Source organism: Chenopodium album, chromosome 22, assembly GCF_948465745.1.
Source record: "Chenopodium album chromosome 22, dcCheAlbu1.1, whole genome shotgun sequence".
NCBI classification, from domain to species: Eukaryota; Viridiplantae; Streptophyta; class Magnoliopsida; order Caryophyllales; family Amaranthaceae; genus Chenopodium; species Chenopodium album.
Window position 1 is genome coordinate 34,443,355 of NC_137855.1, and position 24,810 is coordinate 34,468,164.

Here is a 24,810-nt window from a genome sequence, read left to right on the forward strand (position 1 = left end):
AACTTGATGAGAAAAGTTACTTCAAGCGACCTTTTCATTTTTGGGCTATGAAGCTAGCTTTGTAGCTAGTACGTTAAAATCTTTATACCAAACTTGATTTTTTGGTTGTTTAAGAAATCACAAGTAGTCAAAAGTCTATCTTAATAACAATATAACAGTAGGTGTTTGGCTTTTAACTTTATTATTTTTGGCGTACATTTTTTTTATTTTTTATTTTAATTTATTTAATTTCAATTAAAGTCCTCTAATCAAATGTATTCCTCTTTACCACACGTAGAACTACTCACTTTCCAAAAAAAAAAAAAGAAAAAAAAAGGGTTAATCTTCATTTTGACAAAGGATATATCATAGATAACTTATCAAAGAACTTGTTACTGAAGTTTCTCATATGCAAATAAATGAAAAATTACCAAGCTTAGTAGTTTAGCAAACTAATCAACCTACAAACACTTTTGAACATGGCATTGCACATTTTAAGGAAGTTTTCTGATTTGCTTATTTAGTAGTCATAAAGGACGATGATGTACACAAGGTATGATCATTAATTTTTAAGTTTTGTACATACTGTTTTATGCTTTTGTGTTATATTGTTGTAACAAAAAATGTATGTGACTCTTAACCAACATGATTAAAAATGAACTAGTAAAAATGACTTACTGTATATTTTTAGGCGTAGATCAACTTAAATTATGTGCCCTAACCAAGCACTAATCATCGAATTCTCTATAATTGCGTGATTTTAATGTAATTGGGAGTTCTTTTTTTATTGTTGCACACAACATAATCTCAAAATATAAACAAAATGAGACAGATCAATAGCTAATGATAAATTCGATGCAATAATAATATTGATAGCAAATATAATTAGCACAAAAGGCCATATTACATAGCATAGAAAGTAACAAATTATTCCAATACAAGTAATAAATAAGTCTTCTTATACATAATGTATAAGGTACATATATAATTAAGTAGATTAGAAGCTCATATTAAACAACATTAGATAATATGATAAGGCCTTCCATCTAATGAGGTTGTTTTGCTTAGTGAGAGCAGCAAGAGCAGCTGGTGCAGGCGCAGCTAGCGCCGCACTTGCAGCTGTCGCAGCTACCGCCTTCCATCACCATACCATCGTAGGAGCTGCATAATCGAAGCCAAAGAAGAAGCAAGTTAAAACACCATCAATGATATATTTGCTTTATAATGTAATAGATTAGATGTTAAATAAGCGTTATATCTAATATTACTCCCACCGTCTCTAATAGTTTAACTAACGTGTACTTTTGACTATTTTCTAGGTTAAACCTTTAGAGGTAGTAGGAGTAGTACGTATTATGTTTACGTTTACAATTATACAGTGATCTCAATAAGAAGAAATAATTGTGACATTTTTGGAACTTACATGACTTCTTGAGCCACGGTATCAATTCCGTACTGGTTTCCCTTGTTCCTGCAAGAGTACAAAATTGGTCAATAATATTAACAACCAATATAAAACAAATCACTCATTTTAAGACAAATAAATTTAGGTTCGATTTTTTACTAAATTTTTACTGCATTCTATGTTAATATTTATTTTTTCACGTCATTTTATAATATAGAACAAAAACCATGTTTAAGACCCTAACTTTTCAAGTCGAGTAATATATTGAATGAATATCACACGTAATTTTGTTGCTGCCATTCGCTTAACCCCTTAGATTATCTCAATTTGTAACACATCAATTTTTAACGAATTGTTAACATGTACTAATTAGATATGTACAAAGTTTGATTAGGCATAATTAAGCAAGATATAAGCTAAATCAAAATGCACTTACACACACTGGGTGCTGTCAGCACAGTTGCAGTTTCCACATTTGCCAGACATGTTGATAAGTTGATGAATTTGAAGAAAACTCTTAAGAGGTTTTGAGCTTAATAAGATATTTGTAGATATGAGTTTGTTGTGAATTTATTTGATGTAATATAGCTTGCTATTTATAGATGAAGAAGAGTTGAACAATTGCTTTTATTTTTTGTAACTTTAGGAGATATTTGTGCTATGTGTGGGTCCAACGGAATACATGCACATTTAGCGGATCCTCTTAATGTAGCGTTTTTACAAGTGAACCATCCAAAACGAATATTTTGATTACTTTTTCAATTGGTAAAAGGGGTCTTCCACTCATATCATCCTCCCATTTTTGATGCCTTTTATTTATTTTTTTCTTTTTTATTGTCTATGATATTTGAATGTAATGTAATAATTAATCAGGTTTTGATTGATACCTTCTTGGATAATTCAGTGTGAGACAAAAATGTATATTAAAACTCATCTAATAAGACTAAGATCATATTAAACCAAACCCGATTCTAATAAAATCCTATCAAAACATCTAATTACAAACAAAATATGTCACTTGTGACCTTTACTCAAAATTTAAGTCGTTGGGAGAAAGTAGAGGATTGAATCCTCTAACATGATTAGTATGCGAAAATATTAAGTTACATCCGAAAGTTGTATCTATGTTTGCAACTCTAGATTATCTATATGTATGTAGTTCATAGTTTATACATATATGGAAGTTTGTGCTATGTGTAGTGGGTTGTGTAATGAGTTTGTTAGCTTATGATCATCATGTATTCCTCCATCCCACTTGTCATGTAATCGGTATTTCTATTTTAGTTGTCTCATCGAGTTTGTCTCATTTTCTTACTGGTATATTTTCTCCATTCAGCAACTTATAGTTCGTAAATTTAACAGTTTTCTCAATAGCAAAACATTATGCCCTTCTATAATGTCCTGATCCAATATCTGATTGCATGCCTTTTTTTTCGCATAGATTGTTGCTAGTGTAACACCATGCTCTTAGGCTTTCGGCACTAAGTATTAATTATAACAATGAGGTATCCAACTATCCATGAAATAATATTACACGGTGGAGGAAGCCCAATGAGTTAAAGACCCTTATTAGAGTCCTCCCAATTCGCCCAAGTGAGCTCATAGACCTAGCAAGCGAAATCCATGGACCGATGAGCACCAAGGAAATTAAACATCTTACTCATTTATAACTTTTGACCATTGTCATAGCAGTCTGGACTCTATACATAATCAAGTACTCTTTCCCCTAGCATCGAGGATCAAATGGTAGGGGTGGCCATGGAAAATTCATTAGCAACGATAACTTTTACCTTGTCAAATTATATATAAACAAGGAGAGTAAAGTTGGGTTTCTGCCTACAAGTTGCTTCTTCAATATGTTGTACATATATATAATGGTTTCGTTGCTCTTAATGCACCTGTTGAAGGAATTACAAGATACAGTATACCGAATGGTAAGATATGCACACATAAACATTAACTACTACGAGTCTACAAGTAATTTCAGCTATTGCCAAGTTGCAGAACCAATTTTAACCAATTCAAGAAGTTATAATCAAACTGTTGATATTTTTCCAATATAAACAAGTTCTAGCTGTTAATATTCAAGAATTATGGAGCAGCAGGCCAGTTACAGTAATTAGCATACAATTGCAAGACTGATGCAGCCAAAGACAATTACAGCAACCATGCTACTAGCTTAGTAGACGACGAGGATTTTACCTCTAGTTGGCTGAACTTCACATAAAACATAAGACAAACAAGTAGACATTAGATGCTACACTGCCTACATACAATTCAGAACTTTGCTTCTCCCATATTGTGTTGTTCACTAGTTCACGTCCCTGTCGTTGTATATTGAATAGCAAAATGAAGACGGGTGGTGGATAGGATAGGATGAAGTTGTGTTCTATTTTCAGGCTATCCAACCACACACAAAGGGTGAGATGGGCATGTTCAAGCCTTCTATAACTCGATCAACCAACTTGAGCTGCCGTTTTTAGATTATGTGCCAATTAGATCCAAGTATACCAATACATTTGTACAATCCTAAAAGACAAGATAAGTGAGATGAGACTCAACATGTTGATGCACCAAGTAAACAACATGATCAAAATACATTCCTCTGGTATGCTCAATCATCTTGAGCTGCCGCTTTTGTGCTACTTAGATCCAAAAATGCCAATATAGTTGCACAGTTTTAAAGGGAGAAATGGGTGAGATGAGACTTTCAACATGACGATGTACTGAGCACACACCCCAGCCAAAATCAATACCTTGGACATTTTCGAGTTCTTCTAGAGTTGGATCAACCAACTTAAGCTGCTGCAAATGTTTAACCAAACACAAACCAGCTGGAGAAAAAGCATGAAGGTTATCAGCAAGTGTGAAAGGTATTGAGAATAATTTCTCCCAAGAATCATTACCATCTTGTTGCTTCAGAATCCAAACACCATAGGACTGATCACGTGCACGACAAAGCAACGATAAACACCCTTTCATCTCACAACAATCAAAATCAACATACTCACTAGGTGAAACTGTCACTATGATTTCTCTAAACTTTTCGTCCACTAAACTAAAACAAACAATCCGTCGCTCAAACGAACCTCCCAATTCATAAACATACCAATACAAAGCATCACCAGCATAAACTCCATTCACAACACCCTGAGATTTAATCAAATCATCATCACCACTCGAAAACTCAATCTCTTTCCACTTTCCCACTCTCAACGAAAAAACCCAAAACTGGGTACGCGATATATCAGGTATAAGATCCTCAAACGGGCAAAATGCAACGCATATTTTGTAATCGTCGAGAGCTGATGCATAACCAAAACCACATTTACACAACCATCTACCAGAAGGGGTGCAAATTTTACGAAATTTACGAATACAAGGGTTCCACAAAGCAAAATTTTTGACACTATATAAATCGGCAGTAAAATACAGACATACCAAACCATTACAACATCCTACATCTGTTGGTTTACTCATAAAATAGCTCAATTGAGCATCCAATTGAACTAAATCTTGTAGATTTTTATTGTGTTCATCGTAGGATAACAAATAAAAATCACGCCAATAAGCAATTCTATTGGAAATAAACTTAGTTAACAAAAAATGAGGAGAAACTGAAGAAAATTGAAGGTGGTATTTAGCGAATTCAGAAGTAGAAATAAGATTATACCAATTTTTACAAACAGATTTGAATCGAATTAGGGATTTTACCGGGAGTCTGGGTAGAATGTGGTCGAAGATCAAATCATCTGGAATGTGCTCGTGATTCATCTTCAAATTAGGGTTTGGGGTTTGCCCAATTTTGGTTGAAGTTTAAGTTGAAGTTAAGGTTGGAACATTCTATATATTTTTTTTCTTTGAGAAAATTCTAATCTTAAGACCTAAGGCATAACGAAAATAGGGAAATTGATTTTGGCACACCCTTTATTGATTTTGGCACACCCCTATGTGAGAAGAGCATTGAAAACTGTGCTCTCACATAAGGGTGTGTCAAAATCAATTGGGGGTGTGCCAAAATCATTTCCCCGAAAATAGGCATAGTGTTGTTTTTTTTCTTTAAGGCATAACGAAAATAGGCATAGTGTAAAATAGTTGGACAACTCACAATTTTCAATAGGTATGAATCAAAAGAAAAGCCAAATACTCATAAATGCTAATTTCGAGCTCAATTCGGACCCTTAAGAACAATAATGGCCTCTAAAACCTTAGCTGAATATTTTTTGACACGTAAACCGATGAAAAAGTTAAATCGGACTGCAATTTATAATTTATAAGCACTTTTGGCCTAAAATTTGCAATTTATTTTAAATGGCTGCAATTTGCAAATTTTCCACTAATTTACAATGTTTATAACTCTCAAATAAAACAAACTAATAGTAATTGTTAAAAACATTTCATACAAGTATTTATAATTGTAATTAATATTTATTAATTAAAACAATAGTATGAAATTAATATAAAATTTGAACTTAAGTGATACTTTTTATAAAATTAGCTATAAAATTTCCACGATTGACATTGTAAATAATAAGATTTAAGGATTAAGAGTTTGGACTTTGGAGGCTTGTTATTAAAAGTTGTAAAAACAACTCTTAAATTATATAAAAGATAAGAATATGAGTACTTCCCTTTTTTTTTTTTTTTTTTTTTACAATGAAAAAATTTGACTTTTACACTCTTATTAAGTCTTAAGTAAGTGTTATAATTCTTTCAAAAAAAAAAAAGTAAGTGTTATAACAATACTATTCAAAAAAAAAATAAAAAAGTACGTTTCAATAATATGATAAAGCAAACCATGCAGTAGCTTGTAACTGTTGTAAATATATGTATGAAACTAAGAACTAGGAAGTGATATAAAAAAATAGTACAATTTTTATTAAGAGCGGGGCTAGCCACCTTAAGTATTAAGACTTGGATTTTATTGACATGACACATGTCATAGCAAGTTTAAAGATCTGATTACAACATTTATAACATTGAAGTAAATAAGTATTGGTGTACATATATAAAGCACAATTGGAAGTTAAAGTGGTGTTTATGAATAGTGGACAAATCAAGATATGACATTTAATTTTATAACGAAGGGAAAGCAAAATAAAACATATAATCGAATGGGATATTTTTAAATTTCCACGATATATATACACCTTGATATTTGAAGACTAGATCAAGGAACACCTTCATTATAGTAGCAAAATTCTTGTAGTATAAGAAAATTTAGATGGCATGTAGGTTAGCAGGTAAACGGACAAACGGTGATGTTTGGATTCCGTACTGATTTACTTTTGAGCAAAGTGGGTGTGAAAATATGAGCAAAAATTCATATATCTCAACTTGAGATACGTTGAACCATCTCAACAAGGCATTATGGTATTTTTGCAAGTTAATAGTAAGGTTAATGTTGTAATTATGTATGAAAAAACATCTTTTTACAAACAAAATCAAAAGTTTTCAATGGAGAATTGAAAAACTTTACTGGAGATCTAAGAAACTTCAATGGGTGAATCGAACATGTCGAAGGTCTTCAATGGAGAAAGACACAACCCTTCCCTTAAGGGTTAATCATACCCTTCTTTTCTCCCTTTTCTATTAGGGTTTTAGTTTAATTCAACAGCAAAGCCGTCCAAATATGGTGGTGAAAGCATGAAGAAGATGGAGAATGGAGGATGGAAATGGAGGATAGCATGAAGAAGATGGGGAATGGAGATGGAGATGGAGATGGAGGGAAAGCATGAAGAAGAAAGAGGATGGAGAAGATGAGCAGAAAGAAGAAAAGGACAAAAAAAGTACACAAAAAATATTAAAACTTTCATACTTTTCTTTTTATTTACAATTGTGCCATTAAGAGATACAAAAAATGTATCTCTATTTGGGATATTGGGGCTCCCTATGAAATTATGAACATGATTTTCGTCGGTAGTTCAATACCATTAACAATATGCATATCAATTTCCTAACATAAAAATTAAATAAATAAATAAACCCAAAAATGGGTAGAATATAAAAAAAGGTCTGCAACATATGCATATCAATTACCAGGTGAAATAAAAAGCAACAGCCATGAGTTGAAAACACTGGATTGAAAACTGAATCATTAACACTGATTTGACAAACTCAATATCTGCTCGAACTATAGAAATATATGTGATACATACATCGGTTAAATGATAAATTTGCAAGGTACGATACACTCGAGCTGAATCTCTACAACACCATAATTAGATTGCTGGGGCTCCAAAAAAAAAAGCTTGAACCCGAGAAATCATAAACAGAGGATAAAAGATTGTATACTCCCATGTATAATTACCATCTGTTCAATACTTTTGCTGAATGACTAACGAGAAAAAAATCACAGAACTAGCCACAAAGTAAGCAACAGTAACAGAACTCGATATTGGTATACTCAAATCAATACCGGACAAGGTCCTGAAGACAGTCATAGAAGTGAGATATATCAATCTTTTCTGTTCCAGAGTAAATGGCTTCTGCTTTGCCGCCATGCTCTCCTTGAGCAGCCATTTCAATTAGCATATACACTTTCTTGATTGGCATCTGCAAAGCAATATAATTAATTAAGGACAGCTATAACGTTTAGGAGAACTTAACTCTCCCTTTTAACTGTGCCCTACACCTAAAGCTTTCCTTGAAACACATCATAAGCCTTCAATGTATAATGAAGTTTAAACTTTAATCAATACAGGGAAGGGAATTGAAAGAAGATAAACTTACATCGTTAAGAGCCTCGGCAGCAGAATCTATGTCATCTTCTGAGAATACATTGAGTTGTTGCAACACCTGAATAACAAACAAAGGAACAGAACTTAGAACCTGAGCAAAAGAAAAAAATAAAAGGAAAAAAAAAAGCATAAAAAGAAAACTCCAACCACCCTTTTATTGATCAGATGTCAGTAGTGGCACAAGTTTTAGCCCTTTTAGGTTTAAGTAGTGACCTGCCCTAATAAGGTGGTTGGAGTTTTCATAAGGTGGGAATAGGTAAAACTGCAAAAGTTTGGTTGCGGAGGTGTGGGGGTGGGGATCAAAACCATACCCATGGGTGGAGGGGGGGGGGTGTATTTTTTAGGGCATACCCGCCCACTCCGAATTTCACTAGTTATAAAATATATCTCCAATTTAATATGTTGAAAAGAATTTATCAAAAATTTTAAATAAGTAAAAAATATAAACCATAAATATTCAACTATACTAGAGTATTGTATTTTTACTTTTATTTAATTATATGTTTTGAAATTAAAATTTAATCTGGCATTCAAGGTGGACCTGGGCAATGTAGGTGGTGGAGTGGGTTAAGCACTTAAGTGGGTGTGGATACTCAATTGAAGGGTGGGGTAAAAATGGTTTAAAATTTGTGCACGTTGGGACAGAGATGAAGATTAAATTTATACCAGCATGGGTAAAGGAGAAGAGATGGGGATATATATTCTAGATCTACCACAAAGATAACCTAAATTTCATTCGTCAGAAACACAAAAGACCTCTACAAAAAACATTTTGCACCACAATTGTTAGTCTCACACATCAGCCTGGGGAGGTGGATGACTAACTAAACATAATCAAAGAATAATCCATTTAGTTAGTTGTGACACTATTATAAGCCCTAAGACCCTAGGGCAGGCCTAGGCAATAAAAGATTACTTCAGTAATAGCATGCTGAACTCTGAAGACTGTAGATATACACAATCACATCACTACTTGAGCATATAGATCTAGATCTCATTATAGTAATTATTTGAACATGGAGATGCAGACTGATTAGGTTACCTTTCGGGAATCTTCAGTTTTCAATGTTGGAACATTGTACGTGACTGAGAATGCATCACGAATGCCAATCGAATCCAAGAAACCAACTTCACTGGTAGTCCCAATCACAAGAAGTTTCTTCCCCTGGAGAGAGACAGATATTAAGACTAGATATGGAGATTTTACTGTCATACAATACAGCAACTATGATTGTTTCAGAAGAGTCTACACATTCCACTAAGTGGTTTTATTTTAAAACATTAATTAATGGCTACTAAATATGAATTTCATGAGTAATGCCAAAATGTACAAATTGTAAACATCATTTGAAACGCATACATACCCAACTACTAACCCAAACCATTACCAAACTGACAAGTATTTAGTACACAGGACCAATAAATCTAAGATAAAAGAAGGCATGAGTAACAAGGGCTTCCATCCCAAGTGAAAGTGTCAAATTAAAATTTATAGTTACCCCCATGGTACAGGAATGTTAGCAATTGCCTCTCACAAAATGTGGAAGCAAAGAGATCATCCACACAACAACCCCCCCCCCCCCCCTCCCCCCCGCTTCCTTTTTCTTATTTCTCCAGCAAAACCCCCAACAACACCAAATTTAATCATTTATTAAACTCTTTCAGCACAAGTTCCACAAAATATTCAACATCAATCAGCAACGCAAAACAAAATAAATGGAATTTTGATCTAAGGTTTGAAACTCCATTATGTTGCCTATCATTACTAGAACAAAAGGATCAGTTACAAAGATAACAGGCTAGCAACTTGAGGGAAATCACAATACAAGGAAGATAACACGGTTAGGAAGGATAAACGAGAGGTTAAACGAGGGAGAGGGAGACCAAAAATGACTTGGTTGGAAGGAGTTAGGAAGTATATGGATGTGCATGAGGATGAGGCGTTGAATCGTAAGGGATGGAGGAGGATCTTTGTCGATGATTACACGGAATAATCAAATTTGGTTCATGTAGCCGACCCCACCTATGGGATTAAGGATTTGTTTGATTGATTGATTGATTGATTGATTGACAATACAAGGAAGATAGTATTAGAAGAAAGAACCCGATGGTGCTGGAATGCTGTTCAAGTAAATCGAGAAAAAAAATGAAATTTCATGGGATAAGATCAAATGTAATACCAATGAAATTGGATCACAGTACAATGCTGGAAGAAACAATATTGACAAGAGCTTCTCTAGAGATAGGAGGAAATCAAAGAAACTCTTTCAGCTACTAAACCCCTCCTCAGAAGGGCAATAAAGGGGATAAATAGCAATTACTGCACAGATAAGCATTGTTCACATTATAAGATAACCTCAAAATGAAATGCTGATGAGTTTGTTTACCAAAACAAATCCATGTTCACACAGCATATTCATTACTGTACATTTGAGCATCTAGTATACGAATATTGACTGGATGAACGAACAAGTCATTTTTCATCTCAAGCTTCAATACTTCAACAAATCAAGAAGCACAATCATCAAGGCCCAGTTCTATCTAGCTCATATAAAACCACACTAGTAAAACAACTTCGAGCGGAATCAATGTGTCATTTTACCAGATGCAGTCTATGAAGCAGAGCAAATGGATCATGTAACCAAACTAAGGTCATCTAATACAGCTTGTCTATTCAGTGTCTCTTAAAGGGTGTTCAATTACAACCACTACAATAAAAATACATACACCTATGGAAGCTATTCTGATTCACAAGATAACATTATTAGAGTTCAGCAATGGATGGGCATTTAGATGCTCCACCCCTTGCAACTCTCAAGGACAAGTAGAGCGCAAAGGACTAAAAGAGGCTGAGTTGAGTGATCAACCATTAAAATGTTTTATTTATTTTGCTTGTTTGTCCAGATGTTAAGAAGTTCATTATATAGCGCAGCTCATTCGGTGCTGGAGACTAACATCTGAGAACAGGAAAAAGAAAATGCTGCAGAAGCTATCACTTTCTTAAGAAAGCTCCCGAAGCCATGAACACCAATAAGGTATAAATCTCGCAGGACTTACTTACTGATTTGGTGACTCAAGCAAGTGCATACATTGTGAGACTGATGTTCTCATTTTATATAATGTTCTCCCCTATCAGTTTTAAGCACTTTAAGAGCTTATTTGCACTCTTCAGACCAATTTTATCTAACATTTTCTCCAGTTGTGGTATTTGGTTTCTTCCTCTATATGTAGGTTTTGACAGTCCGTTATTCTACCCATTTGGATCAACCACGGAAGATTTTTGTGATTAGGGAGCTTGTGACTCCAAATTATTCATGCATTATTTGTGCATGAAGGGCTTTTTTAAGAGAAGAGTTCAGCTTGGGTCAAGTGAAAGCGAAAACTGGCTTAAAGCACAGTTGCCCGGTCCACCAGGCAAGGTGGCCTGACACGAACTTCAGAGTGCATCAAGGTTGTGATAATGAAGTACAATTAAACTTAAAATTCACCCCCCCCCCCACAAAATATATATATATATATATATATATATATATAGGGGAGGAATCCGGTAAGAACCCCTCCTTATATAAGAACCCTAGTTATATAAGAACCAACCTCAGCCGTAGGATTAGATTGATTTGAACGGATTGGATTAAAGGAAGGGGTTGATGGTAGTTTTGTAAATATGAAACCACCACCACCTATTGCTACTTAAACCTAAAAAATTAGAACGTTCACTCTCCTACCTTGGCTACCTATACTTTCTACCCATTCAACTTCACTTTCTCTCTCCTAAAACCAAAAATTTAATGGTTAGATCATATAAAAAGGCGTAGACAAAAAAAATTAAAGTATTAGAAAAAAAAACTTTTGAAAAATTAAAGTATTAGCAAAAAACTTTTGAACATTTACGATATATGAAAAAATAGAACATATGCTAAAACCTATTAGCTCAATTGGTAGAGCATTATGCAAATGCATAGAGGATGTAGGTTCGATTCCTACATAGGTTATCTCTATAAAAAAAAACTTTCGAAAGTAAACAAAAATAACTTAATAGTAAAACATGAAAATAAATCAAATCATTTTTTCAACTTATGTTCTAAATTATTTTTCTTATGTTCTAAATTTTTGTTTGCTTATGGTCTAAATTTTTTTTCTATGTTCTAAATTTTTTCTGCTTATGTTCTAAATTTTTTCAGCTTATGTTCTAAAATTTTTCCTATGTTCTAAATTTTTTTCTATCTTCTAAATATAAACTTTTCAAAATTACAGAAATGCCTTTACTAAAGGATCATTTTAGATGGTTAGATCAAAACTAATAAAGGGCTGAGATTGGTTCTTATATAAGATTGGGTTCTTATATAGAAGAGGGTTCTTACATGAGCCTTCCTCTATATATATATATATATATATATATATATATATATATATATATATATATATATATATATATATATACTTCCTCCGTTCTTTTTTACTTGGCCCGCTTTGACTTTTACACTATTCATCACCCCTCCTTTGACCGTCTTTTGTGAATAATGTGTAAGGAAAAACATATTTCATGTGGGATCATTTTGAATTCGTCTCATTAAGTACTATCATAATATATAACTTTTATAATTTTTACTTATGGAGAATTAAAGTTATTTGTCGTTAAAGTTTTGCATTAAGAACAGAGGAAGTATATTTTATCATTACTAAAGGACCCAGACTTCTTAGTTGGAGATGAAAGTCTCCAAAGTTGGGTGTACACCTATGTTACTCGGACTCTTTCATTTACCTCACGTGTCCGTGTCGACACGGACACCGACACCGACACTTGGACACTTCATTTTCAACTAAAAACACAACTTTTTTTAAGAAAATGGGCGAGTCCGATGCTTGGACACCCGTGTCTTATTTGACACTTCATCCGAGTCCAAGTAACATAGGTGTAAACAGCCTCATCCTCATTACCTATACATCTTTATTCATTTAACACACAAATCAACAAGGTTATCCTTAGATTAATTGCAAGATAGGCAACAATCATAACAACCTTTGTTTGTGGAAGACAAGCTACAGACCTTCCAATGGAAGACAAGATACAGACCTTTCAACTAGTACAGAGAAACTTGTACTTCCTACGTTTTTTTTAATTGCACCATTTTCTTTTTTGAGAAGTTGCATATTGATTGCACTATTTCTTTATTTGATATGTTTTATTCACTTTTTTCTTGTGTTCACACACAAAATACCCCAATTACCCTTGTTCACATGTTATAACAACAATTATTACCCCACCTTTTCTCTCTCTTATTTGTTTTTTCACATGGGCACAGATGACATTCTCTAGTTTTTACACTTTTCCTTAAATCTTGTGCCCATTCAAAATGGTGCAATTAAAAAAAAACAGAGGAAGCATATATTAGAAGTAATAAGAGAGTTGTACGAAGAATTATTTTCAAGGCATGGGAATACAAGCACAAACCAGTGGAGGAAGTCGTTTCAAGAGGACCATCAGTGTTTGTGAGATAATATTTGAAAACCGTGGGCCGATTGCCACATACTCAACAAGCCTGCAGGAAAACAGTTGAGCTATATAGATCCACTATAAGGAGAAAATAAAAGAAAAATACAATAGAATAGCATTTTGTCAGTGTCACCTCTCAATATCATCAAGTATTATTATGCTCAAGGGTGACCTGTAAGCATCCTCAAAGACCTACAAATAAAAAATAAAAAAAATAAAAATAAAATAAAATAAAAAATCAATATTAATTAAAAACAAAACAAGGGTTAAACTCAAGATAACCCAGATTGCAGTAATTGCGCACCTCAAACATATATCCACATGGATAAATAAAGGAAGAAAAAAGCACGTATGCAATAATGCCACATGTCTAATGTTGCAGTTGTATGTTTGTCCATAAATGACAGTATAGCAAGTATACAATGATATGTGGTAATGAAAAGAAACATATTATTAAAACATGATAAACAAGACTCTCTCTCCTCAGTCCTCACCTTATACTCACTACGTTTGGGAAAAGAAAAAAAATTGATCAATAAAGTTCAAAAATAAAATCAAATTCAGATGAGTACAAATCAGGTTAAGAGAATACACCCTAAGCTTATTTTTCACAAAAAGTTATAGCTACAAAAGAAGAGTAGCAGTAATAAACCTTGACAATATGTGCACATTTTGTACTCTCACTGAGACCAATCATGGATTCCGCTGAAACCTATTCATTAATTACAGAAACATAAATATGATATGTTCCAGTTATGGATCTTGAAAATTGCATGATCAGATCAACAAGTTGGAACTTACAATCTTCACATAAGGAAAATCACTACAGATACCAACTGTAGCAGCCATTGCAGTCTTCCCACTACGGAGGTGAAAATTAGGAACAATTAGTTATCCAAAAAAAGCAAAATAAGGTACAAATGTAAGAAGATATATTTATTACCTGCCACTTTCACCTTCCAAAAGACATGTCAAAATTGGGCTACCTTTGCTAATTTTTACTTGTTCAGCAAGTAGCATAGTCCGTTGCTGGATATGCTCATGACGAACACCACAATCCACCATGCCATTTAACCTACAAGTTTTAGCAGAGATGTGATATAAAGCTCAGACAAGGTAGGTTCTACCTGATGAATAGGAAGCATGCGAATAACAACAAAAGGATCATCTCATAAACTACCAGATGGAAGCGCAGTATAAGCCAAAGCTAATTAATACTTTTATATCAATATTGCATGTTATAGCACAGTAAACCCTTAATGCCCTACCTGCAACGTTCAAGATCACTAGTAGATGCTCCAAATGCTGGTTTAACTTCATCAACTGCTTCTAAAAAGTCCTTCATGGTAACTTTTATGTTCTCCTCATCCACTGGCTTATTAAGATCATCCATGTTTAATTGTCGGTTCAAAGCATATGATACAGCACTCTTTACAACACCTTCAAGCTCTGCTCCACTGTAATTCTTTGTTCTAGCAGCTGCATTAACGTGGACAAGTGTTAACACCCTTAAATTATTTTAGAAAACTTTCATCAAGGTCTTTTCCAATATAACTCATACACCACAGCACTGGACTCATTACATCATGAAAAAAAAAAAAAAAAACCAAGTTAACAAGATTTAATTTCTTATCGTGCTTTTTTTTTTTTTTTTTTTTGTGCCACAACACATCAAAGGTTTGAAATATACTAGGTACAAAAGCAAAATAAAATCAAAATACCATTTCAATATTTATAAAAAAATTTGCAAGAAAAAAAACACCCTTAAGTGGGGCATCAATTTTCAGTGATACTTCACACTAAAGGGGTGCTAAGAAACCCAAATCAAAAGGGAATGAAATCAAGAATGGCTTAGAAACAGAAAAGGAAAGAAAAACCCTATTATGTAAGTCGTTTGGGTACTCTCACCACCTTTCCTTGTCCCACTATGCTCCACCATTCATCACTCTTTCACCACCATATTCTCCCCCTCTCTACATGTCTGTTCTATTGGCCCCCTCCTCGGCGCCAAATCAAATCACCCATTCATGGTGATGTAAGTAGAGGTGGGTGGGATTTCGTGAATGTTTGAATGGGTTTTTTTTTCCTCCATCCCTTATATCTAATTATTGTGGGTGTTTGGGGGTTAATATTTGGGGTAGATGGTGCTGGGGGAGTTATTGGGGTATGTTGTTTTATTAATCTAAACAACACTGAAATCAAGTTATTAATGGTTATTAATCTTTGATGAATATAATCAACCTTAAATAAATGTTTTGGACGGAAAGTATAGATGGGTCTACTAAGAGTACAAACAGGAGATAGTGCAATACCTTCCATATATATGCAACAGGTTGAATACACACTGCTTAGATAAAAACTTTATACTCCCTTCATTGTATAATATTTATACTTCATTTTGTAACATTGGATGTTTAATGCTGTAATTTGAAGCAGATGAGAGGGGGGGGGGGGGGGGGGGGGGGGTGGGTGGTAAAGCCTTGAAATAATTAGCTAAACAATCATTCGTCAACGTTGCAATTACTCTGGGCATAAGCCATACGGGAACAGCAGTCAGGTGAAATTCAAAATTTTGCATTTCATCTCTATTGTTTTTGCCAAAAGCTCATTTAAAATGCAAAAAAATATGAAGTAATTGTTACATGCATAAATGCCTCATAATATGACAAAGACAGTAATTTCCTAGTGGAGTGTCCAACACCAAAATTCAACATACGTCAACAAGAAGGGCACATGTGACTTCAAAACATTCACAAGTAAACCACATACCCAGTTCAGCCAAATTAACATCTGGTGCAAGAAAGGAATTTTCTTTCATCTTGGTTGTATGAATTTCAAGAATTTGAAAACGACCAGCTTCATCAGGGAGGCTTATCTCCACCTGAACCTCTAAACGTCCAGGCCTGCCCAGAAGTAACTATGAACATGAGTATTCAACAAATCCTAAATTAGCCTCCCAATGAGGTACCACTTATTTATAAATGAATATTAACAGCTCACCTTAAAAGTGCTTCATCAAGCAAATCTTTTCTGTTAGTCATACCAATCAACAAAACATTATTGAGGGCCTCCACACCATCAATCTAAAGAACAAAAAGCTTTTAGTAAAAGATTTTCTGAACAACATCTATTATACACAATGAAACAGCCAATTTGTAAGATACCTTTGTTAGGAGCTGGTTGACAATACTATCATGAACACCTGTACCATCCCTAGTTGAGCCTCTTGACTACAAATTTCATCAAAAGAGCATATTATATGCTTGAATAAACAGACACACAAACATACGAAGTAAGAAGTCCCACAAGGACAATAAAAGATCATAGTGTAAACATAGAGTTGCAAAAGGGCCTATGCCAATATGATGTTTTAACAACAACAAAGCCTTAGTCCCAAAATGATTTGGGTTGGCTATCATGAAATGTCATATGGAACCATCCGCGAAAAAAGAACAAGGAATTTACAGAGATAAGTTAAAAAGAAGTAATAAAGAAAAGTGAGGAAGTTAAAAAAACATAAATAAATAAATAAAACAAGAGAAAACGTAGGGAGCAAGAAAACAAGGGATATATTACGTGGAAAACCGGAATTACGGAAAAGGCAGATCACAAATGAAATTTAAAAATTTTTGGAAGTCTTACAAAAAAGTGTGCTAAGAGGAGATGCAAGGGGACCGCGGGGGGGGGGGGGGGGGGGGGATAATGATGTGATGGAGAAGTGAAATTAGATGGCAAGGTTTGATAGAATCTTAAGGAAGGAAAAAAAAAAAAAAAAAAAGAAAAAAAAACCACTCCCTATGTTTTTGAAAGTTCAACTCACTTACTGTAGACCCTTGTTTCTAGGACAATTTGTAACAAGTGAGTGGTTATTATAAGAAAAGGGTGGAAAGGTGGGTGGAGTAAAAAAAAAGTGAATTAAGAGAAAGTTAGTGGAAAGGTGTAAAGAGTGTGGGGTAAGAGTGGTAGTTAGTAAAAGTGAGTTGAACATTCTAAAACACCCAAAATAAAAAGTATGTCAAACTTCAAAAACGGAAGGAGTATGATGTTTCTCAACAACAACAAGAACAACAAAGCCTTAATCCAAAAATGATTTGGGGTCGGCTAACATGAATTGTCATAAGGAATCGTACGATATAAAGAAACGAGCATAACAAAACCATCATTTTAAATAATTTGAAAAAAGGTGATTAAAGTGAGTAAACGAAAGAGCATTTAAGAAAAATAAAGGGAATTTTAAAGGAGAATCAAGAATAAAATTCAAGAAAGTGTTAAAAGAGTGGTTAAAACATTAAAGTTGAAAACATAAAGGTTTGGGAAAACTTTAGCAAAGGAAAACAATACATTTCATAAAACATTGATGGGCTAAAAATAAATTTAAAACGAAAATAAATTTAAAAGTATATATATATAATCACGACACTTCATTGACGTGAATTTTCTCCCTCCCTGCGCGCACGAGTGTGTGCATGTGCGTGTGCTCGTGCGTGTGCGTGTGCGTGTGCGCAAACAAGTGCACAAATATTTTTTACCAAGAACAAAGCAGTCAAAATCTGAAACAATCCTGAATTCCTGAGGTGATGACCTGTCTATAACAGAAACAAAGAACTATGAAGCTGTCATTGCACTTGCTGTTTTACCTTACAGATAGCATCTATTTCGTCAAAGATTATAACATGCAAATCACTTTGATCCCCTGAAAAAGCACAAATCAAAAACTTAGCAATAAATAAATAAAAAATTAAAACAAAAAAAAGAAAGAAAAGAAAAATGTTCAGCTAACTACATCCATTACTTCATTTGTGATCAAAGTCAATAAAACCAGCACAGGCAGCTCTAAGTATAAAAAGCCATATGCAGAGTATATATCCCAGTATCCCACATTACCTCGAGTTCTTTGGTCTTGCTCAGCATCAGCAAATAGATCCCTGATGTTCTTCTCAGTCTCACCAACAAACTTGCTCAATACTTCTGGCCCATTGACAATCTGAAAAATAACAAAAAAAAAAAAATATAAGTCAAAATGTACTGCAGCAGAAAAATTATATGGTATCTCAAATGAAACAGAAAACTCCAGAAATAGTTGCAACAACATAAGCTAAACATAATCTAGTTGATATAGAGAGATAAAGCAAAGACAATATGTTTTTTAGGCATTTGACTGTGGCTCAGCGTCCATGAAACAAACACTCAATAAATCACAATCACAAGTTGAAGTAGCAATCTCTATCACTTCATTTCGACTTTTCTTTTCAAAAGAATAGAGGTTCCACAATCTCAAGTTAGACAAATATAAAGTAGTTTGTCCCAATTAGTTTCCAGATTGGTAATTCCAAAATTTAAACTCAAAATATTACTCATTCAATCAACGTCTCAACAACCACAAAGGATTGCATTTTCAGATTCTCGGAACTCATAAGTCATAACAGTTGATACCAATAAGGATCACTTAAATTAGTTAACCCTTCCTTCAAGAAAAGAAAAGAGCGTCCCAGCCTTCATATGCAACAGATCAATTTTCAAAAAGACGGTTGACTGCCTGAATATTAACACCTCAAGTCTGGGGTTTGGGATTTTTTTTTTTTTTTTTTTTTTTTTTTTTTAAAGGGAGTCTGGGGTTTGGATGTGAAACTCCTCAATTCACCAATTGCAGGGTAAGAATCCCAAAATTTGAATATTTAGAAAAACAATAAAAAAAAAATAATAATAATAATAATAAATAAAAAATAAAAAAAAAATAATAAAAAAAAAAAGGAACTAAGACCTAGGTGCTTTAGTCCAAGAATATTAGTCACATAAATTCTTTTAGTTCCTGTAATTGGGGTAGTGACAGAACTTGCCGGAACATGAATTAGCACAATTTCAATTAAGCCTAGGCCTAAATATGATGTAAAACACACAGTTTTCATTCATTGCACACCTCAAACAAGCCATGAAAATATATTGGTATTCTGCTACTCTCTTTTTTTCAGTGTGGATACATCTCTGCCCACTGTTTTGCTTTGCTTTTTTGTACCTTTTTTACCTTTAAATTTCAAGGGTACGTTAGAATAGCCTCAAATTATGAGATTCTGTTTGGTCAAGATCAAAGGTAACATGTATATTTAAAAATATACTCAGTATATAAGTAGATTCCAAAAAAAAAAAAAAAGAGAGAGTAAAGAAAGTTAGTCACGCCTTCTCTCAGACTTCCCAAATTATGAGTACCAAGTTGCTCATGAGCCAAAAAAAAAAAAAAAAAAAAAAAAAAAAAAAAAAAAAAAACGCAAGTTCGAGCATTTGGCTAAACTACATGTCAGGGTTCCAGCTCTTCCATGGTTCCATCTACCCTTTCTCATGTTATCTTCAGGCAGCATGTTATCAGCCAACAAGCTCTTATCCCCCAAGCAAAATGAAAGTTCTTCTTCCTAAGTCAACCAACAGTTAGGCACTTCTAAAGAACAGAATAGCAAGTTCATGAGAAGTATAATTTCCTATGTCCGATGGAGCTACTTTAACATCACATAAAAGACAAGTCAGCAAATGCAGCTTCAAGTTCTTTCAATCACAAAACTCCAATACTCCATCCAACATCAACAGATAATGCAAAACATGTAATATGCCCACTAGCCAATTTTGCAGATCTCATTTCCTCTCAACCAATACAGACTCCAAATATAAGAATAAACTGAATCAAAATCATCACGTGTGCATTTGAAGCTACAAAACCCCTCCTAACATCAGACATACCTTTGGATCCTTCCCATTTAACATTTTTCCAATCTGGCGAGCCATCAGAGTCTTGCCAGTACCAGGAGGCCCAAAAAGAAGCATTCCTTTAACATGCTTGATACCCAATCTACAGTAGCCAATATGGAATACAAATCAATGATACATATATTCATCATTCCAACATCATAGTAAATAAGGTATAGAAAGAATTACTTGCTAGTAACATGGGAAGGGAAAACCCTGGAGGCAAAAGCTCTTCGAAATATATCTGCAAACTCTGTACTCAATCCACCTATACCAAGTTCCTTCAGATTGAATTCTTTTTGTTTAAACAGGTTGCTGCTAGCAGATTCACGTTGATTGATAATCTGAAGAGCAAAATAAAATAGAGTCAGTTCTACAACAATTTCAATAATCATATATACTTCCAAATCTTCCACAATTTCAAAATATAGTAAATTGAAGAAGAAGAACAATCACATAATTAGAAATTGAATCCTAGAAATGTCCAGTATACATACTCTAGCTCTGGAATGGAGACCTTACCTTTATTCCACTGCCACCGGCTGCCTCAAAAATTGTGTATGTGTCATCTGACAGCATCCCTCTTTCACTATCTGACTTTTCCTGTCCCTCAACAACAGCCTGGTTGACTGTGAAAAGAAAATTATTGCCTAGGTACTCAAAGACTACCTTTTGGCCTACCGTCATAACCTGCAGAAAGTAAGTCATTGAGCAAATAGTTAAGAGATACAACAGAACAAATTACATCACTTCACCTATTCATTCTTCAACACCCATTAAGGAAAAACAGCATTTCTTGAAAACAGACCATTAACAATAAAAATATAATACCTTGGTCTCAATTTATAGGCATTACTTCACAAAAACGCAATTGTTAGAAACTTAGCCAATTAAAGTGTAAGTCATTTCATTTAGAGTCATATAATAAATATTTTTTTGTCCCCGACTAAGAGTACCTGTTCCACTAGAAGGTTATTGACTAACATCATATGCTATGGTACCTTGGTCTTTAACTCTTGATATGAATGCAAAATTAATTTGGGGCATACGTGGGATGGTTTGATTCATTAACTACCAGCTAAGACTCTCGACACACACACACACACACACACGCGCGCGCGCGCGCGCGCACACACACACACACACAGAGAGAGAGAGAGGTTTACCTTGACAAGTAACCATTCAGACGAAGACTTTGATCTCAGACACACAAAACTAGTTTACCTTGAGTCTCAACTCTTAGGTGTGCCTCATACAATGGTCCAAGTAATATAGCTAAAGTGATGTGATGGACTGTGCCACCAAGCCACCATTCAAGGTGTACACAAGAAGAATAAAAGACAGAGAAGAGAATGTCCAGGTGGAAAGGGGATAGAGGCAATAGCCAATAAGAGAGCAGCACACCAAAGCACAAGAAGACAAATACGTTGAATGATCCACTATGTTGTTTGCAACAATGCTGATACTCTATTAGAGTGAGGACAAAATCCATTAATGTTAGGTTAATGAAATGGCTTGTAATGCTCGAGTATAAAAGCAAGTAGGAGTAGTTGTAGTAGTAAATTTTCATCCAGAACTTGAGTGACATTTGAATGAGAGATTAGCCTCAAGCAACCATTGAGAGTTATAGCCTAAAGCTATACTTACGCTTGTAACTTCCACTTATTTTCAATCAAAGACTCAAGCTTTCAGCCTTTATCCTACCTTGTTTGTGTTACTGTTACATTGACTTGCTTGTGAAACCAGTCTGTAACAAGTGAACCTTATATTGGCAGCAAGACCAAAGCTTTTACGATATATTTGTTTGACAAAAAGGTCCAAGTAATATAGCTAAAGTGAACCTTAGATTCGCAGCAAGACCAAAGCTTTTACAATATTTTTGTTTGACAAAAATTTGTCAATTAGATGAAGAGGGTGGATCAGTGGAATGCCTGCATGCTTTCTTGGAAAGTAGGAATGTGGGCACTTTGTTTGATAACACTGACTAAAAAATCCTTGATGTTCAGTTATAAAGGCCCATGAAACCGCAGTTACTGAGAGAAGAAGTGGGCTTCTGTGTTTAGTCCTTTTATAGATTTGCATAGTAGCAGTAAAAAATTTATAAAAAGAAAAAGAAGAAGAAAAAACATGAGTAATAAAGAAAAGAAAGGGCTAAATCCTATTTGGAATTCCTATTTTTTCAGTGTGCAGATCCAGCACCACAGATTCGAAGCATGCAATAATTTTTCCACACATGTATATTCACACATAAACTAAAGCAAACAGAACAAAAAGTAAAATTAAAAAAATAAATAAAAAAAAAAAAACTTGCCTGGTCAACAAGTCTCCTTTTTATAAGTTGAGCTACAACAACAGCATCAACCTGATAACAAAGAGATTTCAGCAAAAGCTTCATGGAAACAAACTGTATGGCACCAGAATTAATATGCCCATGAGGCTAAACAAGAAGGGTTATCTAATTCTTATTGCAACGACATTAAAGTAAGTGGAAGCATGGGGGTCGCCAATTAGGAAACATCCTTTTCCAAGAAGTAAATACATTGGAACATAACCCAGATATATAAACCCAAAATGAATACAGTTTCAATGGAAGTTAAGGCGGACAAACCTGTTCATCTCTAGCTTTTGCTCTTGATAAATAGTCCAATTCAAGGGTAAGCACTGCAAGTTTAAATTCCTGAGGAGGAACAAATCTTCAAACAAGAGAAAAGTTAAGGTGTCAAACATGAACTTTGAAAATTATCAATTGGAAGGCAAGTATCAAAAGATTAAATTACCAAACCTTTTGACAGATATTGGATCCCCAGTAGAAACCCTCAGATACTTCCGTTGGACAGAATTAAGACCTATGCTCCCATTGGGTATGTCATTATGTGCAGTGTCAACAATTAAGGAGACAACAAAATTTAACTACAAGAATCATCATAATCAGCACAAAATAATCCACATCAGAAAACCAGGGATATGATTGCGGATTCACTGTGTTTTGCGACTTGAAAGTCGAATGATCCCAATTGGTGGCAAGTCTACTCACATTTGACCTATGCAATTTAACAAGACAAACCCCAATCCCACCCCTCTTAAGCAACTTTAAAGACATAACTCACGAGCACAAAATGCCCCAATCCACCCACCTCATTAAGATCATCGAGACACATGCCCTGCCCCACCCTATTCCATTTCATTAATAACTTGTCCTGTGCAAAACCCAGCTCATTGAACAAGTCTATCCATAACTACTCACCATTAAATTATGCAATTTAACTACACAAGTCACAAACTCAAAATTACTCAACCCAAACCCAGTCAAAGTAACATACGCGACAGAACTACTCACAATCAACTATTGCAAATGTAATTTCATTAATGCCTGAAGCACTTTCACTTTGTTTACTTGTCCTACTTTCCCTTTGGCACTCTACTGTGTATACATGCTTAAACGATTGCTACTCCAGTAACTCCACTTTCCACGGATGGTTTCGGTTCATGTTAGCCGACCCAAAACTCTTTTGGGATTAAGGCCTTTATTGATATTGTAATGCCTAGAGCATTTTGAAACAACATTTAAGCAACTAAAAACAACATGATCTACACTTCATATATCTCACTAACATCAATTCACACCCAGATTCAATCAACACAATGCGATTAATTCCCATATAAATTCACAAAAATGTAAGCAATATCCAATCACATACACTAATTTCACAGCAAAATCAGCATCAATAAACATAAATGAAAACCATTCAAAAATCAAAATGCAAGAAAAAAAAGGATATCCAAGAGAAAGAACCCATGAATCGCCGACTAAAGCGAAGACGAGGCGCGAGCCAGGGGAGGAAAAGCGGCGAAGATCGGCGAGAGAGCAGTAGACGAAATTGGTGTTGACGAGTTCTTTGGCCGGTGTATTGGTGACGATCATAGTACCATTCGCCATTTCTGGAAATCACAGAGCTTGAGAAAGGGAGTAAAAATGGCGGATTTGATGAAATTGAGAGCACTGGATTTTGTTATTACAGGGTTTTTAGATTATAGAGGAAGGAAGAAGAGCTTTTCAATTGATCACCGTCATTTTGCTATTTTGGCCAGAGGGTACAAATCAGAAATCACATCTAACAAGGGCAAAATCGTATTTTGACTTGGTTGCAAATTCAAATCGAAATGTCATTTGCGATTAACTTTTTTCACTATTTATATATTTCGTATTAAGAATTCGTTCTCTTCAATTCTTCATTGACATTAAAAAAATATGGAGCATCGACAACCGAAGACTCAACTATGGTAACATTATATCATACACCTGGTTGTACTATGCGCATGGTACATCGGGTCATAATGCAAGGGTTTTAAAAACGTGGAAATAATATTGTTTACTGTACAAACAAAAATTCAGCTTTATCACAACAACGAATTCGTCAATTACATCTTTCGATAAAAGATTCATCGAAATTGTTAAATCA

General features: G+C 34.4%; 2 protein-coding genes and 1 long non-coding RNA gene across 3 annotated transcripts; all 3 read right to left on the reverse strand.

Moving 5' to 3' along the window:
- Window positions 1-820: 820 nt before the first annotated feature.
- Window positions 821-1,978, reverse strand: LOC145606096 (uncharacterized). Its single transcript, XR_014105210.1, has 3 exons — window positions 1,821-1,978; window positions 1,403-1,450; window positions 821-1,140 (listed from the first exon to the last, which is right to left on the reverse strand). It is a non-coding gene; the product is annotated as an uncharacterized LOC145606096 (long non-coding RNA).
- Window positions 1,979-4,030: 2,052 nt separating this feature from the next.
- On the reverse strand, window positions 4,031-5,158 carry LOC145604250 (F-box/kelch-repeat protein At3g23880-like). The gene has a single exon (XM_081660185.1). The coding sequence runs from the start codon at window positions 5,156-5,158 to the stop codon at window positions 4,031-4,033; it is 1,128 nt and encodes a 375-aa protein (XP_081516311.1).
- A 2,290-nt stretch (window positions 5,159-7,448) lies between these two features.
- Window positions 7,449-24,427, reverse strand: LOC145603689 (vesicle-fusing ATPase-like). The gene is made up of 21 exons (XM_081659645.1): window positions 24,130-24,427; window positions 23,133-23,228; window positions 22,959-23,043; window positions 22,662-22,712; window positions 20,873-21,040; window positions 20,540-20,694; window positions 20,345-20,453; window positions 18,503-18,602; window positions 18,256-18,311; window positions 16,783-16,848; window positions 16,619-16,701; window positions 16,388-16,521; window positions 14,887-15,097; window positions 14,562-14,693; window positions 14,420-14,480; window positions 14,271-14,330; window positions 13,752-13,810; window positions 13,577-13,664; window positions 9,167-9,289; window positions 8,117-8,182; window positions 7,449-7,939 (listed from the first exon to the last, which is right to left on the reverse strand). The coding sequence occupies exons 1-21, from the start codon at window positions 24,285-24,287 to the stop codon at window positions 7,796-7,798; spliced, it is 2,205 nt and encodes a 734-aa protein (XP_081515771.1). The 5' UTR covers window positions 24,288-24,427; the 3' UTR covers window positions 7,449-7,795.
- Between the last annotated feature and the right edge of the window lie 383 nt (window positions 24,428-24,810).

What these genes read in the sequence shown, in the direction of transcription:
- LOC145604250 (XM_081660185.1), bottom strand. Translation starts at nt 5,158, where the DNA reads ATGAATCACGAGCACATTCCAGATGATTTGATCTTCGACCACATTCTA.
- LOC145603689 (XM_081659645.1), bottom strand. Translation starts at nt 24,287, where the DNA reads ATGGCGAATGGTACTATGATCGTCACCAATACACCGGCCAAAGAACTC. An exon ending in GATCCAATATCTGTCAAAAG is followed by an intron (nt 23,044 to 23,132) that starts GTTTGGTAATTT and finishes TCTTGTTTGAAG; the next exon opens with ATTTGTTCCTCCTCAGGAAT. An exon ending in TCAACCAGCTCCTAACAAAG is followed by an intron (nt 16,702 to 16,782) that starts GTATCTTACAAA and finishes TTTGTTCTTTAG; the next exon opens with ATTGATGGTGTGGAGGCCCT.